Raw genomic sequence first — 16,465 nt, forward strand, 5'->3', positions numbered from 1 at the left:
TAATAATTATACAGTAATTCATTGTGTCGGGGGACTGGAAGCCAGAGTGAATTCATACACGGTGGGTTTATATCTAGGCCCCCCCACCCCCAAGGCCGAATTACTGATCCTGCCCAGGATGCAACCCCACAACAAGCTGACTGACTACTGGGTACCTACTCACTGCTAGGTGAACAGAGGAATTAGATGAAAGGAAATGTGCCCAACCATTTCTGCCCTGCCTCGGACAGAAATATTCCGGGCAGGACAAAAATGGACAGAAATCTATGTTGCACCACCTAGCGAAACCTATATTAGGCAATTAGGCAATAAACCTAACCTTTATTAGACAACAGACGATGTCTTACCAGGTATAGGTGTCATGAATATAAACATTACATACCTTATAGACAAAGGAGCATTGGCTCTTAACATTATGAACATAATCTTAAGTGACCTTTTATTCCTATAACATATCTTTTTCCTAAAAATTTCCTTAGTTGTCACATCCTATAGGATGCTTTGTTAGTAACACATACTCATTGCCGCTACCAAAAAATGTTAATGAAAACCAGAATAATGAATCATACATGTATTTCTTATATTTGATGGGTAGCACTTTAAATACAAAAATAAGATGCATAATATTAAAGCAGATGTTTTATCAAGGCTTTAGGAGAATAGTATATACTGTATAGCATGCTATGTATGATTGGAGATACTGTAGCAAATAATATACACAAGTCCAAAACTTCATGCTATTAATATACAACATTCAGAGCTTGAAGTGAATTTACAGTACTAATTTCCTTCTGTAAAAAAAAAAAATATATATATATAAAATTTCTTTATTATACACTAACAGACAATTTCACATCATATATTTGATGCACTCACTTAAGAACAATACAGAGGGCCACAAAACTTGTCATTCCATATGTAAGAAAATATTTACACACACACACACTAATAAATCTAACAGAAACAAAATCACCATCTTTCACACACATTAAATTCTCTATATCACGATGTTATTTTGGTTAACTGATAAAAAATATTATATTTAATCTCTAATACATTATACACTAAACAACAAATGCTAAAAGCAGCAGGTAAAATATACAGTACTGCCAGTTTGTAAATGAAGTGCATTTAGCAGCACACTTTTTCCTCTAACACAAATCACAGAAAATTTTCCCCCTGATATATTATGCACTTTGCATAATTTAGAGAGAATATGAGTTATGAATAAGAATGCAAGAGATGATACAGTAATCTGTTATACTGCGCTCTTTGATTTGAATGAATAAATAATTGTAATGACATTTCTGGTGATACAGTAATATATATACAGTACATATATAAATGAGTCATTTATGCAGAAAAGTGATTGGAATTATCATTCCAAGTACCATATGGATTCAAATTAATTTGTCCATATAGGTACAGTAAATGGCTTGCTCTCTCTCTCTCTCTCTCCTTGGAAGTACTGTGTCAACACCCTAGAACAACACTAGCACTGGAATATCCAATTTAGTCATCACAAAAATTTGAGTAGTACAGTACTTACAGCAACTATTGCTGGAATGTACAAAAATGTACTGTTACACCAAAAATATATGACATTTTGTACTATTAATTTAGAAGGGGGCATGAGAAAAAAGGCAACAACTATACTTAAATATTCATAGGACAATATATGTACCAAATTAGGCCTAAAATGGCATATGTTGCACTGAAAACGGTATATATACGGCCTAAAATTTAATTTACTAAGCCTAAATAGCACATATTAGGCCTAAAAGTTATATATATATTAGGTCTAGGATTGTATATATTGACCTAGGACAGGTTAAATTAGTTGTAGTTACTATTCCATATTTTAGAATGCCATTTGGAGCCTTTCAGTAGTACAAAATCTGAACTTTTTTGCAGAATACAACAGTTGTTATAACTACTATAATTTCTGGAGGATGAGTTGGAATAGCTATGCTTTCATTAATATTATACTTAAATATAAAACAAGATGAGTGAGCAATTAGGATTCTTCTGTAAGGATAATCATAATTTAAATTAGTGAAGTTTGCATCGGAAAGCTTACTGAAGAGAGACTGCTGAGTTATTGACCTTCTGCATGATATTGTAAATTAACTTAATAATATGAAATGGAACCTTAGTAATGTTTAAAATCATTTTATTTATATTAAAAATCAGGTGACAACAAATGGAGTATTTATTTCAAGACAGATGTTGACCAAAAATACACTGTAATAATTGCATTATTATTATATAAATGTACTGTACAGTACTTGAAAAAATCAAGTAATAATTGTAATTATTGTTGTTATGTAAATTATATGTACTGTACAGTACTTGAATTCCAACTAATATGTGAAGAATTCGTTTTAGTTAATAGACATAATTTTCACTAACACACTATTTTTACAGATTATTGACCTGATCTGAACTGGCTCGACAGTACATACACTTATGACATGCTACAGTATTATGTTGGCTGAAGATAGGAAAAAGTTTGTCGAAATGTTACAAATAAAATGAAAAATACTGTACAGTATAGGAGAAATTAGTTTGAATTTACGACGCAGCACTAAATACGTACTGTAATAAGAACCATGCAATACAGTATTGGTAACTTTCACAAGATATTAATTCAATACTAAATATACCTGCATTCAGTGAAAGTGTTTAAAAGAAAATATACTGTACTGTAATGCCCAAATATACAAGCACTGCACCATGCTAATGGCATTGTGCAGTAAATGATGCATGCATCACTTGGTCTATGGTTTAAACACTGCTCACTGCTTGGTCTGGCCACAAACTGGTTGGATGACAATGTGTATAGCCTCGTCCTTCACTGGGAGACCTGAATGAGCCTAATAGACATTTGGTTCCCTACAAAGGAACACCAAAGCAAGCCAATGTATGAAATAATATATTTTATTGTTACCTGTAATGAAGTTGCAGATGCCGCAATTGAAAAGGCCTTAATGTCAGTCCTGTCTCCCAAATGAGTTTCCTATCTTTGATTTCTATCCTGTCATTCATGCCACAGTTTGCAACTGCTAGGATGATAGCTGGTTGAGCATTACAAATAATACTCAGTTATTATTAATACAAAATAACAATACACGATAATAATAATAATAATAATACAAAATAATAGAGTACTGTATTAATAAATAATAATCCCAGGAGGGACAGAAATATTGGGCGTATTTCCTGTCACTTAATACTCCCATTCACCTAGCAGTAAGTAGGTACTTAGGAGTTAACTTGTTGTCGGGATGCATCCTGGGCGGGGGTCAGTAATTTGACCTCAGGGGGAGGGTGGGAAGAGACCTCAATATAAGCCTAACCCATATGAATACACTCTGGCTGCCTGTTCCCCAGACACAATGAATTATAACAAACTGCATAGTATATTTCTATGGCCTTCTTCTTACTACTGTAATAGGAAATGGGAACAGGCTCTGGCTAGGCTACATATTAGTCATACACATGCTAACTTAATGGAACAAAGACTTGCACCTTCCTCAAACTGCACTGTCTCACTTACAATTGTACAACTCTTCATAAGGAACTCCAGATTTTCAAGATGATGATCTTGCTTTCCTGACACCTCAGAGTCACTTGTTCCTCACTAACACCATTTCTGATATCACTTCCCTTATGTCCATCTGCTCTTGTATTGATATCTTGGGTGATCTCTTTGACTCTCACTCATTAAATACAAATACAGTACCTCAGTACTGGTACTCTTGTTTCATAATTTATGAAAATAATTTTGAGATTACTTGGAATAGAAGAATTTGTTAAAAGTCCAGTTGTCTATCTTGTATAGAATATTTATAGCAATAATGTAATGAACATTTGCAACAATAATATAGCACTTAACAATTGTAAATTTGATTACATTTCTTACTGCCAGATTGAGTACTGTCTCACTGGATAAAGTTAACTAGTTTTAGATCTGGAATGACTTCCCTTCCTTAAACAGTACAATCTACAATTTAAAAAAAACATTTAAAAATGTAATTATCTAAACCAATGTATGATTTTTTTGTAAACAAACCATAATTTTTTATTATTTTTATGAAATATGGTATATTTCATAAACAGATTTTATTTGAAATTATTGTACATGTATATAACAATATAATTTACTTCATTCAAAACTCCCTGATAATTAAAATAGGCACTAGTTTCTTCTCATTGAAGCTCTGGTATTATCATCAATACATGTGCTGGCTGTAAACTGCTACACACTGATGGAGTTTGGAACAATTTCTGGGTCCAGCCATTCAAACTTCCAGTCACGATCAATGTTGCGCTTCTTCATATCTAAGCTCAGTCGCTTCAAGTCCTTTTGGAATCTAAAATGATAAAAGTTACAGTTATTGCAGTGTCTTGGCATTGATCTTGTTGTATATTTAATTTAACAGGTTTAAGATGATCAGTAGTTTATTAAATAAATAAGCAGAAATGTCTTATATCAAAGTTAATACTTACTCCTCTGCTGCTTTAACACCCACTGGATCATAGAGATATTGCATTTCAAAATCTCCCAAGCTGTTGGTACCCCTGCTGGAGAGGAGTTTTGTGATCACCATGATATCTAAGGTCATCCTCTTGTCTGGCAGCATTGCCATTATTTCCTTCTCTGTATAGTCTTTCTGAAAAGTATTGAAAAAGTAAATATGAAATTATTGTTACTCAAAATGTCACTGATTTCATCTCTATTATTGTCATCATCACTATCCTTTTTTCTCCTCTGAAAGGGTGTTGGGTCATCAGTCTAGAAGGAATAGAGGAGTAAATAGAAAAATATGAATAAAGGTACTGTATCCCAGAAATATACAGTACCCCATCTTTTCACCGCTACATACAGTCAGCACTGTTACACTGAACATAAGGAGTGTTCACATGCCGCAGCTTCATTCAGCCAGGTGTAAAATACTTCCCATTAGTTGCCATTTAATTTAAATTATCGAATTCCAAGTATCTTTTTAATAATTATACAGTATTTGTCACATAATTCATAATGTGAATGATAATTTTATCACCTTTAGCTATGTATAGTTATAAACAAAGTAAAAGTTCTGATTCTTATACAGTGACAACTTACTGGTGTGTTTTATGAATTAGTTTTCTTATATTCATGCTAAAAACCTCACACAGAGGTTTTCAGCATGTAAAATGAAAACCTCATTTTACTGTATTGTATACTTACCCAAGAACAAAATTATACTGTATGTTGAATGTAGAAAGTCACATACACTACTACTCGTAATTATTTTATGATCATGTTTATAATTAAAGTTAAGAAGACACAAGCTACACTTACCTTCTCTTTAGGCACATCTATCATTAAAATTCCTGGGTAGTTGGGAACAAAAGCGTACTGCTCATATTGCTGGAAATTGGCGGCTGCATGGCCCAGGGAGCAAGTGGCAATGATCATCGTCACTACATCTATCACTTCATCAACAGAATTAAATCCTGAAAAATTCAAATTACATTAATTTCCTTTTCAAGTAATTTATCTGAATTTACAGGATAGCTACCATCTCTGTGCTCTTGGTAGAAACAAGAAGCTAGCAACCTGTCAAAGGTATTGTACTCTATTATTACCGAGGATTTTTTCCAGCTGAATTTTAAGGCATTGGCAAGTAGGTGATTCCTTGGGTTTACTATGCTATGGGTGAAAAAATATCCCATTGTCTGTTTTATATGTGTGTTGGTCTAAAATACAGAAAGGTAAAAGTTAATGGTCTAGAATACAGTGCTGTATAGGAATGTTGGTCTGGAATACAGTAAATTTACCTGAATTAATGTGAGGGCCATGATATAAGCCTAACATTTATATATGGATTAAGGGCCTGCCCAAAATGCTACGCGTACTAGTGGCTGTACAAGAATGTAAAGAAAAAAAATATATATATACACACAGGCTGCTTGTCCACAACAAAATTAATTATAGTACTGTATGTTTTTATTGCCTAAATGTGGACTTAATGTAATACTGTAGTTGACTATGAAACTCGAATGCACCCGGGCAAGGGGTTGAATCTGTTGAAAAATACTGTCTGTTGAACAAATCCACAAGGGCCGTGACGAGGATTCGAACCTGCGTCCGGGAGCATCTCAGACGCTGCCTTAATCGACTGAGCTATGACATAGTCAAAAGAGTTGAAACCGAACTTCTACTGAACTTATTGGATCCTGCAGCCTCTCCGAGAGGCTGCAGGTGCAGGATCCAGTAAGTTCAGTAGAACTTCAGTTTCAACTCTTTTTTTTTTTTTTTTTTTTTGACTATGTCGTAGCTCAGTCGATTAAGGCAGTGTCTGGGATGCTCTCAGATGCAGGTTCGAATCCTCGTCATGGCCCTTGTGGATTTGTTCATTTGATGCATCACGATATTGTGATTTCTGTGTGTACTGTCTCTTGCTTTTGTGGTGTAGTGGTCCAGTGGTACAGCACTCAGCTTTGCATCACATGAGTGGAGATTCAAGTCTCAGTTCCGGTGCTTGGTTCGACATTTTTGTCTGCCCTCTGAGCACGAGTTGCCTTAGAGCTAGTATAATCATAAACGGACTTACCATCACAATCTCCAGGGACATTCTGTAATCCAACTCCATTGTTGTCTCTAGCTGTGACTAATTCTTTCCGCCACCACTTCAGCTCCCAGTCTTCCGACAGCTTTTCTGCCGTATCTGTTAATTGAGGTTTGCTATGAAATTTTATTGTAAGCCATTTGAATTTAACTGAACCTGTTGGTTTTTACATTAGTCATGCATGTCATAAGATATATACATAAGGTGTAAGTATTATTGGCATAGTAATTCCATAGCATTTTATACAGTATTTGATTTAAATATTAGCAGCCTAATAAAAAATAGTAATGTCATACAATGTATCTACAATTGAATACAGTATAACCAGAGAATGCAAGTATTTTTCTATATAAATATACAGTATAATAATCACATTGAATATAATCATATTAAATATACCATAATCATATTGGGTACCTATTTATTGCTTGGTGGACAGAGGCATCAGGTGGTTTTACAAGAATGTAAGAATGCTTGTATATATAAATAAAATAAAAATATGTCAGGAAACATGATCAAATGTCATGCCCTATCCTGGAATCAAACCCAGGATCCGTTGGTTATGAGCTGGCTGTTTTTTGACAACTGTGTTGCAGGTTGGCCAAGGGCTGTACAAGACTGACCACTGTGTTGCAGGTTGGCTGAGGGCTGTACAGCGTCAATCCCCGTGCTGCAGGTTGGACTAACCAAGTTGGTCCCCGTGGCGCAGTGGTAACACACTCGCCCTGCGCTTCACGAGTGATTTGACCTGGGTTTGTATTCTTGCCGGAGAAGACTGACTAGGCGCCATTCCTTAACTGTATGTATGCCTCTATTCACCCAGCAATGAATGGGTACCTGGTTTTTAAATAATTTTGCTGGTTGAATTCCAGGTAAAATGAAGATTAAGGACCAGCCCAAAATGCTATGCATTCTAGTGGCTTTACAAGAATGTAAGAACTTGTATATACAGTATAAATAAAATAAAAAATAAAATATTGCTCTATAGCACTTTATTTTACTCTCAATACACCATATATGTTCCCTGGGTTATCTGTCCTCCTAACACTATATTTGCTTCTTGAGTAGTGCAATGATTAGAACAGCTGACTCACAAAAAATTAATCCTTAGTGAGATTTATTGGAAAGACAAGATAAGTTTAACATGTTTTCTTACAAATGATGTCTCTGTTCACCTAGCAGTAAATAGGTACCTGGGAGATAGTCAACTGTTGTAAGTTGCAGCCTGGGGAAGGCCAGTCATTGGATAAGAGAAGCTCAATAAGCCTAATAGGCTTCCTGTCCTCTACAATAGGAAATAATACTTTAATTTATCAATTTAACTAATGGAAATGAGAACCAGACTTACCATAATGATGAGTGACAACAGCAGTAACATACTTCTTGATGGCATTATAAAGCGGAACACCATCATCCCTGTATGGATAATATGGGAGAACATTCTTGTCCAAGACACCTCGAGATTCCAGTTCCTTTTCAATTTGTCCTTCACGGTCAAATCTCCAGCGGTCAAAGCCTCTCCGCATGAGTTCGAAGATGCCCTTCACTCCTTGGGTCATGCACGTATCTACCCAACCACCAGGAGATACCAGCTTTTCTAATCCTCTCCTACAGGAAGTACAATCCACTCATTATATTAAACATTTGGAAGCTTTTGTATGATAAACTACAAGACTTAAAAACAATACCTCACTACACAAAACCAAAAATATTTCTAAATTGAAATAAAATTACTGTGAAGAAGGTTTGAACTTGTAAGTTAACTGTACTTTATTGGTTGCCCATGACAACATGGCCAACCATGGTGTAATAGGCAACACGGATGTGAAGAAAAGATACCATTTTGTCTATGTACTATTCCTCCCACACAAGGCCCTATATGTGGGTTGTGGTAGCAGCAAGACCCTATATGTGGGTTACAGTAGCAACAAGTTTAACTGAGAACCACTAACACTTGTGGCCTCAACGAGGATAGGAAGCAAACAGTGGTAGACGGAAAGTAAGTTAGGTGAGAAGGTGGTGGTGGCCAAAACTGTCAGTAGTTTCAAAGTGTTATACGACAAAGAGAACTGTACTGGGAAGATGAGACACATTGAGTATACCTCTCATCCTGTAACTACACTTAGGTAACTACACTTGGGTAATAATTACAATAATATTCATCCCAGTTACTACACTTATTATTTTATGTTGTCCTTGAAATGTTGTACATAATTAATGCATGTCTAAAATATACAACTACTGTATAAAACTGTAATTTACTATAGTAACCACTGTAATCTGATCCACTATACAGTATTCGATGTAAATACTGTATGATAATAATAGCAATAATAATATTAATAACAATAATAATAATATACTGTATTATTATTATTATAAACAGAAGAACCAAATTAACATATTAATATGTTAAATAATATGTTAATACAGTATATATGTTAATATATATTAATATTTATTAATATTAGGATACAGTATTAATATGTTAATTTGGTCCTTTAATTTAAATTTGGTTAACTACTTAAAGAAACTAACAGGAACACTGGAAATGCAAGGAAAACGATCTCAAATATCATATGATCCGACACTCAAAACATCCTAAAGATCTGACAAACACACAGGAAATCAACAGATAAAATTCACTAAAGATAATTCATTCATTTAAATTCTTAAAATGCTCAGAGTTGAACAACTTCTCATTGACAGGGACAAATCTTGCCATAAATATCCAAGTAACCCTGACCAGTGTAGACATATCATTTTGCAATCTGTCCTACAGAGCTTTATCACCAATCAGTCCATCTTATATTGTCAACAATAAACATACAGGAAGTTATGTTGAAATACTGGATATGATTTCCCCAAATCCTGCACAATTACCAATTAGTTTTTAAATAGTAAAGATTAATATATAACAAATACAGTAATCTGTTTATACAGTAAGTTATTTATACAGCAACATATACTGTACTGAACTGTATAAATAACTACAGTACTGTACATGTTTTTTATTATGAAGTACAAATGCTACCATAATAATTATGGCAGCTGTGTGCTGCCATATTAAACTGTGTAGCTTTATTTGCTCACCACAATAAAATTTAATGTTCAGTTGGTCTTTTAATGATGTACTGAAACCATTTATGAGCACTGACTGCAACAATCTCCTATGCAAACCAATTTAAGATTTTCTGGAAATGCTTTGCATGTTTAAAGGGCTTAAATAAAAATTGTAATGTTGCACCATGTATGTGTACAATGTAATCAGGAATTCCTGGTTTGAATCCTGGGTGGACAGAAATGGTTGGGTGTGTTTCCTATCACCAAATGCACCTGTTCACCTAGCAATAAATAGGTACCCAGGAGTTGGTCAGTACATTGTGGGGTTGCATCCTGCAGAGAGGGTCAGTAGTTCAACCTTTGGGGGGAGACCTCGATATAAGCCTAATATGTTGTATATACAGTATACACTGGCTGCCCGTCGTCGATAGAATAAATAATTATTATATATACAGTATTCTAAACATTATTATTACTACTGTACTACTACTATTATTATTTTTTAATTATAACACTCTAGATTCAAAGTTCATCCTTTAAATTCATAGTTAAGGCTTGGCAATATGTATACACATTACATAAACATCATTACTTCCCTTACCCTCCCAGTATATACAGGTGCCCCTCAAGTAGGTCTTATAAAGACTACAAGCTTCTAAAGGTACACACCAATCATGTAGCGCAATTACATGTAATAGAATCCATTACATGTAGTAATAGATTCTATTTAAATAAAGATTAAGTGACTGACTATTTTAATACATATTATCTTTACCCCTTTAGTCTTGCCTTAAACACTGCTCATTGTATTATGGGATCCAAATTTGTGCATACAATGATATGAACAATACATTATATTAAATCTATGTATTGTACTAATATATGTCTGAATGTTTTAGTGAATCTTTATATATTACAAATCTGCATGACAACTCAGTATTCATTGTCAAATGTCAATGTTGAATAAATTTTTCTCTGAAAATGTATATATTACACTAAACCAATATCAGTTACAAACAGCGATTATTTTAACATACGTGTTGATGGCTAGCAGAAAGAGGAAATGGGGTGCCATTAGTTTGAACAGTGGATGTGACGGAGAGAGGTTTCGATGTGTACAAATGACCACGCCTTCCATCAGAAGATGTGTGTAGCCCAAATGAGTTAGCGCTTGATGATGCTGGGCCTCGACATTGTTATAGAACATCTTCGCCACCAACCATGTGTTTGCTGGGTCATTTGGTGTGTACACCTAGGAGACAAAAAAATGATTTAAGACATTGGTAAATGCAGTGTTCAGTATTGTTATTCAACAAAGTTAGACTTGAAAATTAGAATCATATTTATAACCTTTTCTCAACTTGTCTTTTGTTTTGAAGATGAATACAGAGGTGTTCAATGACATGGTTGATTATGAGGGTGAACACAGTGGTGTTCACTGGCATGGTTTGCAATGTAGGTGAACACAGTGGTGTTCACTGGTATGGTTTGCAATGTGGGTGAACACAGTGGTGTTCACTGGTATGGTTTGTAATGAGGGTGAACATAGAGATGTTCACTGGAATAGTTTGTTACGAGTGTGGACAGAGGGGTCCATGTAGGGATGGGAAGTCATTCAAAATCATCTATCTATATGCTTAACAGATCTCTAACCCTGTCCATGGAGGACAAAAGAAAATTTATAAATGCTGATTAGCATTGTAAATGTGTGGCCACGTCTGTGGTAGAAAACAAAAAATAATTACTTTTTACTTTACTAATTACATGACAACTCACTTAATAATTGCTTACTTTTCCTTTTAGTAATATTTATATAGCATTAACCAGGGTAATACTTACTGGATTGTCGTGTCCTCTTGCTTGCTTGAGTTGTATTGCAATGGGCATCAACTTGTCTTGTTTGTTAAGGTAGAAGAGAGCCAAGGGAGATGCCAACTGAAAAAGATAGGGTAAATTCACTCTCTTATTGGGCTTCATGGCCAACAACCTATAGAAGATCATTAGGCCAAGGATAAACTGTTTAAAATGTCTTTTATTTTTTAGTTTTAATTGCCAGCTTGGAAAAACTGCTACACAAACTGAGTAAGCTGCAAGAACCATCAACATAATCAAAGTTTAATCTCTTAACATTATGGTAATATATTATTATGTTGAGAATTGTCTAAACAGGATTATCATAGCAATCGAGAAATTCTAGATGATCTGTGGACATTTAAAGACATATATTATTCATAAATTAATACATATACAACATACCTCACGATCATCCTTGCAGGACAAATTATCAGTTATTTCTAAGTCACAGATGAAAATCTTATTGTTCTCAAGTGCTTCGGCTAGAGAGAGATCATCAAGCAAACCTTTCACGGTATCCTCCGTCACATCAAATCTGTACACAGAGAAACATGACATATGAATAGATATACAAAAATTATGAATCTTTATAATTTACTTGCAATATTATATTACAAACTAAACTGCATGTTTAGCATATAAAAGGCTTGAGCACTGCTTAATAAGGAAACAAACAATAAATAATAGTACAGTACAGTAATTAATTTTGTTGGGGACAGGCAGAATGTTTATAGTCTGCCTGTCCCCAAAATAAATATACAGTATATTATATAAATAAATGTTAGGCTTATATTGAGGTCCCCCAATGTCATATTACTGCCCTTCTGGCTGCAGCAACCCCACAAGTAGTTGACTAACACCTGGGTACCTATCTACTGCTCAGTGAACAGAAGCAGCAGGTGATAGCCCATTTTAGAAAGAAAGGAAAAGTTAAGATTACTAAACATGAGAAAACCAGCATTAGAACTTAGAGTTTTAAAAGAGGAATGGATGGGAAAAACTAAAGATAGGACAAGAGTACTGACAGGTGCAAGAGGGGATAGTAAACGCATTGGGTAGGAGGACAGTCGGGGGTAGGAGGACAGGCAGAAGTCCAAAAAAACGGGGTAGGATGACAGGCAGGGCAAGAGAGGGGGGTAGGATGACAGGAAGGAGAAGTCCCATGATGGTATAAGAGGTGAAGGACAGCACAATAGATGACTTACTTCTCCGGGATTTTGTTGCACAAGGTAATAATGTTTGGATTAACACCTTGAAGCCTCTGAATTCCGAACCACCAGTCTTCTTTCCATACATCGATACACTGAAATATATATACAGTATATATGCATTTATATATATAGATATTGAATAGTTATATCTTCAGATCATTTTCACTATAAAATGTGCATGTTTTTTAACAAGAAAAGTGGCTTCTGTAGTTTTTGTATTTACACATTTAGGTACCTCTGCATTTGTATAGCTACCTTAGACTATATGAAGGGGAGTAGAAAACTAGCTACATGATGCCAAAAACTCCCCATCACACAGCATCCCATCCAATAAAATAATTTGTATTATAATATACATTAGAGAAGCAAGACCGTCGCCCTAATGTTTAGTCCAGGTAATTACACACATTAAATTTATAAATAAGTCAAGTAAATTATTTTAAATTATGTCCGAAACGTTTTGCCTAGTATATAATGGCTTTATATAATATGCAATTTATGTACCTACTAATAAACCATTGTTATATGTTCGTTAATGAATATTATATAAATACAAATTATTTGAATTATGATTTAATCAAATAAATAGCATTAATTGAATTCATATAAAATGCCTATGTCCAATTGTAGTAAAATTATTGAGAAGCTTTTATCCCCTAACCTGGAGACGTAGTGTTGATATAATACAAATTATTGTATTACTATTATTATTATTGTTACAAATGTGTCCATCATTTAATATGTGTAGACTGTACTCTGAATATGGCAGAGATAAATAGTGTGTGAATCGGGTATAGCTAGAAGATTACCTCAGGTTCTCCCAGACTCTGCTTGTACACCTTCTTCAGGTCCTCCAGGGTGTTCCACTTGCTAGTCGTCCATTCTATCAACTTCGTCCGTGCCAACAGGTTCATTTTCTCAGTAGCAAAAGTCCACTGAAATTTCAGTTAAGTTATTAATTGCTAGTTATTTGGATTTCGTGCTATTCACCAGAAAAATAATTGGGGGATTAGCTATCTACACGGGAAGTAAATGGTTTAGTATTTAATTGCGTAACTGAGTACTCTGTCATAATTTAGAAAGCCTAACTATATATTTCGAAATTTACTCTACCTGACTTTTATTATGAAATTGAGGTAAAATTACATGCAGTGTGTTCTGTACTTACATAATATTCCTCGGAGAACTTTTCATCACTCGGCAAGTTTTCGATCTGAAAAAAAAAATGTCAGTTAACACTGTACGAAGTTGCTAAATTAGAATATGAAATACTAACTTGAAATTGTCACCAGGGCGGCTACATGACCTAACAATCAAAGGCAGTCTTTTTACCATCATATATATTTGCACGGTGATCTACATTCTTGATTCACAATCGAGGATCAGGAGTTCGACTCCCGGGAACCTCTATGCTGAAATGTTATTACGAGGTTGTGGAGATGGCTGGTGATGCCACACTGGCTTCTGATTCAAGTCAGTGTGGCAGCAACACCCACACGCCCTAATGTCTATTTTTTCGCCAAATGGCGAATTTAATGGGCAGCGTCACTCATCCTGTGAGTGAACATGTACCGCCATAGAAGCATGTTCAACACCCCCAATTAGGAAGAACACCCGCTGGGTTGTTCATCTTGTTGCTTGTACCAGTCATATTAGCCATACCATACCTTAGTCATACCCAGACACAGCTGGGTTTTGCTTAACTGTCTCAAGTGAACAGTTTATCAAACAAGAAGATTAACATTTATCACTTCTAAACTTACGTTTTCTTTGCGGGTGCAAAGAGGGGAAATCTTTTAAGGCCAGTTATTCTCCTCATATTTCCAACGTCTCTTAGGTGGGCACAATCTCTCAAGTAATAGTCAAAGGTGATTTCCATTACTCGAATTGCTGTGTAAGTTAACACTCAAGACATCCTTAATTCTGTATTAGGTTCTGGTCAGGGCCTACGCTTAGTCATCTAAGCAAAATAAACAAAGATACTAAAACGGCGTTCACCCAGGCAGGGAGAAGCTGTTCGCAAGATCTAACTGTATGATGGCTCCCAGCTTGACTACATAAACAGATATGAATACCTTGACCTTGAGGTCCCACTGTATGGTCATGTTGTAATCGGACGCTGTCGTCAGTACAAAGAGAGGCTCAGGGCTGTGGTTGGGTGCCAATGTCAGACTTGTTAAAATTATGTACCGTGCAAACGTAGATTATGCTGCACCTCGGCTTGCTTAAGTGCCTGACAAAGGCTTTAGGGCTTGGAAAATTGCTTAATGAAGCCTTGAGGATTACTCTTGGGTGTCCCGGAAACAACAAAGATACTTAATATGAAAGAGGAACTTAATATTCCAAGTGTCACTGATCTTATTACTGAAATTGTCTAGTTTATATAAACGTACTTAGATTTGCTCATCTTAATCCTTGCACAAAAACCATCCAGAATTTCTTTACAGAAGGTCAACATTGTTCCAAACGGAATATACTAAAATTGGAACTGACCTAAGAATGTATCAAATTTTACAATTTGTACCAGAGAGACAACAACGGCACTTTCCTGCACAGTGGAAGACTACCTTGCCTTTCACATTTTAATCTCCCCCTTTCCACCCAAGAAGCAAATTAAAGATAAACCCAAGCTTCGTCTTGAGACAAAGCTCAACGCCTTAAGCCATATTGGTACTCTGTCCACAACAATCCCTATCTCAAGCCCTGATAGTTCCCTATATTGCCTCACGGGTGCAGCTGGAAGTGCAGCTGTCCTGACTGATTGATGAAGATTATGCCACTCAAGAGGTGCAAAGGGATGGATTTGGAACGACTACATAATTAGTGCTATTATCTACTCTCTCTCCACTGTTATGTTACTTTAGGTTAAGGTTTGGTTAGGTTAGGTTTCATTACATTTGGTTACATTAGTATGGTGTATTATTGACGAGAATGTGGAATATGAATTTTAAAAACTATTTCATTGCATGAATAAATCCACAAGGGCCGTGACGAGGGTTCGAACCTACGTCCGAGAGGATTCCAGACGCTGCCTTAACCGACTGAGCTACAACATGGTTAAAAGAATTGCAACCGGGAAATCATCCTTTTATTTATTTATTTATTTATTTATTTATTTATTTATTATTTATTTATGCATATACAAGAATGTACATAAGGAATGTGAGGATACAAATATGGTAATTACAGTCTTGTAAAGCCACTAGCACGCGCAGCGTTTCGGGCAGGTCCTTAATCTAAGAAAATTTTAAGGAGGTAAATACTTGCAAAATTTATAGAAAAAAAATGATAACAGTTACATGAAATGAAAAAAAGAAGATGAGAGAAAATTGTAGGTACAGTATATTAAAGCACATAGGTAGCTAAGATTGATTGCAATGACAGCTTGAATGGTAGTTGACAAAAATTGGTAGGCACAATACAGCATATGGCTAGCACATAAAAGAAGACAGCAATGAACACAATGATAAGGTTGTTTGATATTACATAAAAATTAGGAGATTGGGTAACACTAGGTACAGAGCAAATTTAAAGCTCAGTGTAGGAAACTAAGAAGATGAAGTTAGGTACTTTTTGGTTTTGCTTTTAAATAAGGCAAAAGTTTTACAGTTTTTCAATTCACTAGGGAGTGAGTTCCATAGACTAGGTCCCTTAATTTGCATAGTGTTTTTACACAGATTAAGTTTAACCCTGGGGATATCAAAGAGATATTTATTTCTG

The 16,465-nt window shown here is 35.1% G+C and overlaps 1 protein-coding gene across 4 annotated transcripts in view; it reads right to left on the reverse strand.

The window, feature by feature from the left end:
• Nucleotides 1-556: 556 nt before the first annotated feature.
• LOC123760292 (allene oxide synthase-lipoxygenase protein) overlaps nucleotides 557-16,465 on the reverse strand; it is a 94,329-nt gene continuing 78,420 nt past the window's right edge. For all 4 annotated transcript variants that reach the window (XM_045745835.2, XM_045745838.2, XM_045745837.2 and 1 more), the window contains 11 exons: nucleotides 13,914-13,958; nucleotides 13,555-13,680; nucleotides 12,740-12,837; nucleotides 11,937-12,069; nucleotides 11,520-11,615; nucleotides 10,718-10,932; nucleotides 7,966-8,225; nucleotides 6,603-6,716; nucleotides 5,348-5,502; nucleotides 4,513-4,676; nucleotides 557-4,376 (listed from right to left, as the gene is read on the reverse strand). In XM_045745835.2, coding sequence (XP_045601791.1) covers nucleotides 4,262-4,376; nucleotides 4,513-4,676; nucleotides 5,348-5,502; nucleotides 6,603-6,716; nucleotides 7,966-8,225; nucleotides 10,718-10,932; nucleotides 11,520-11,615; nucleotides 11,937-12,069; nucleotides 12,740-12,837; nucleotides 13,555-13,680; nucleotides 13,914-13,958 — 1,521 coding nt within the window. In that variant the 3' untranslated portion in view covers nucleotides 557-4,261. The remainder of the gene's footprint in view (nucleotides 4,377-4,512; nucleotides 4,677-5,347; nucleotides 5,503-6,602; nucleotides 6,717-7,965; nucleotides 8,226-10,717; nucleotides 10,933-11,519; nucleotides 11,616-11,936; nucleotides 12,070-12,739; nucleotides 12,838-13,554; nucleotides 13,681-13,913; nucleotides 13,959-16,465) is intronic.

Source organism: Procambarus clarkii, chromosome 39 (genome assembly GCF_040958095.1).
Source record: "Procambarus clarkii isolate CNS0578487 chromosome 39, FALCON_Pclarkii_2.0, whole genome shotgun sequence".
Lineage (NCBI taxonomy): Eukaryota > Metazoa > Arthropoda > Malacostraca > Decapoda > Cambaridae > Procambarus > Procambarus clarkii.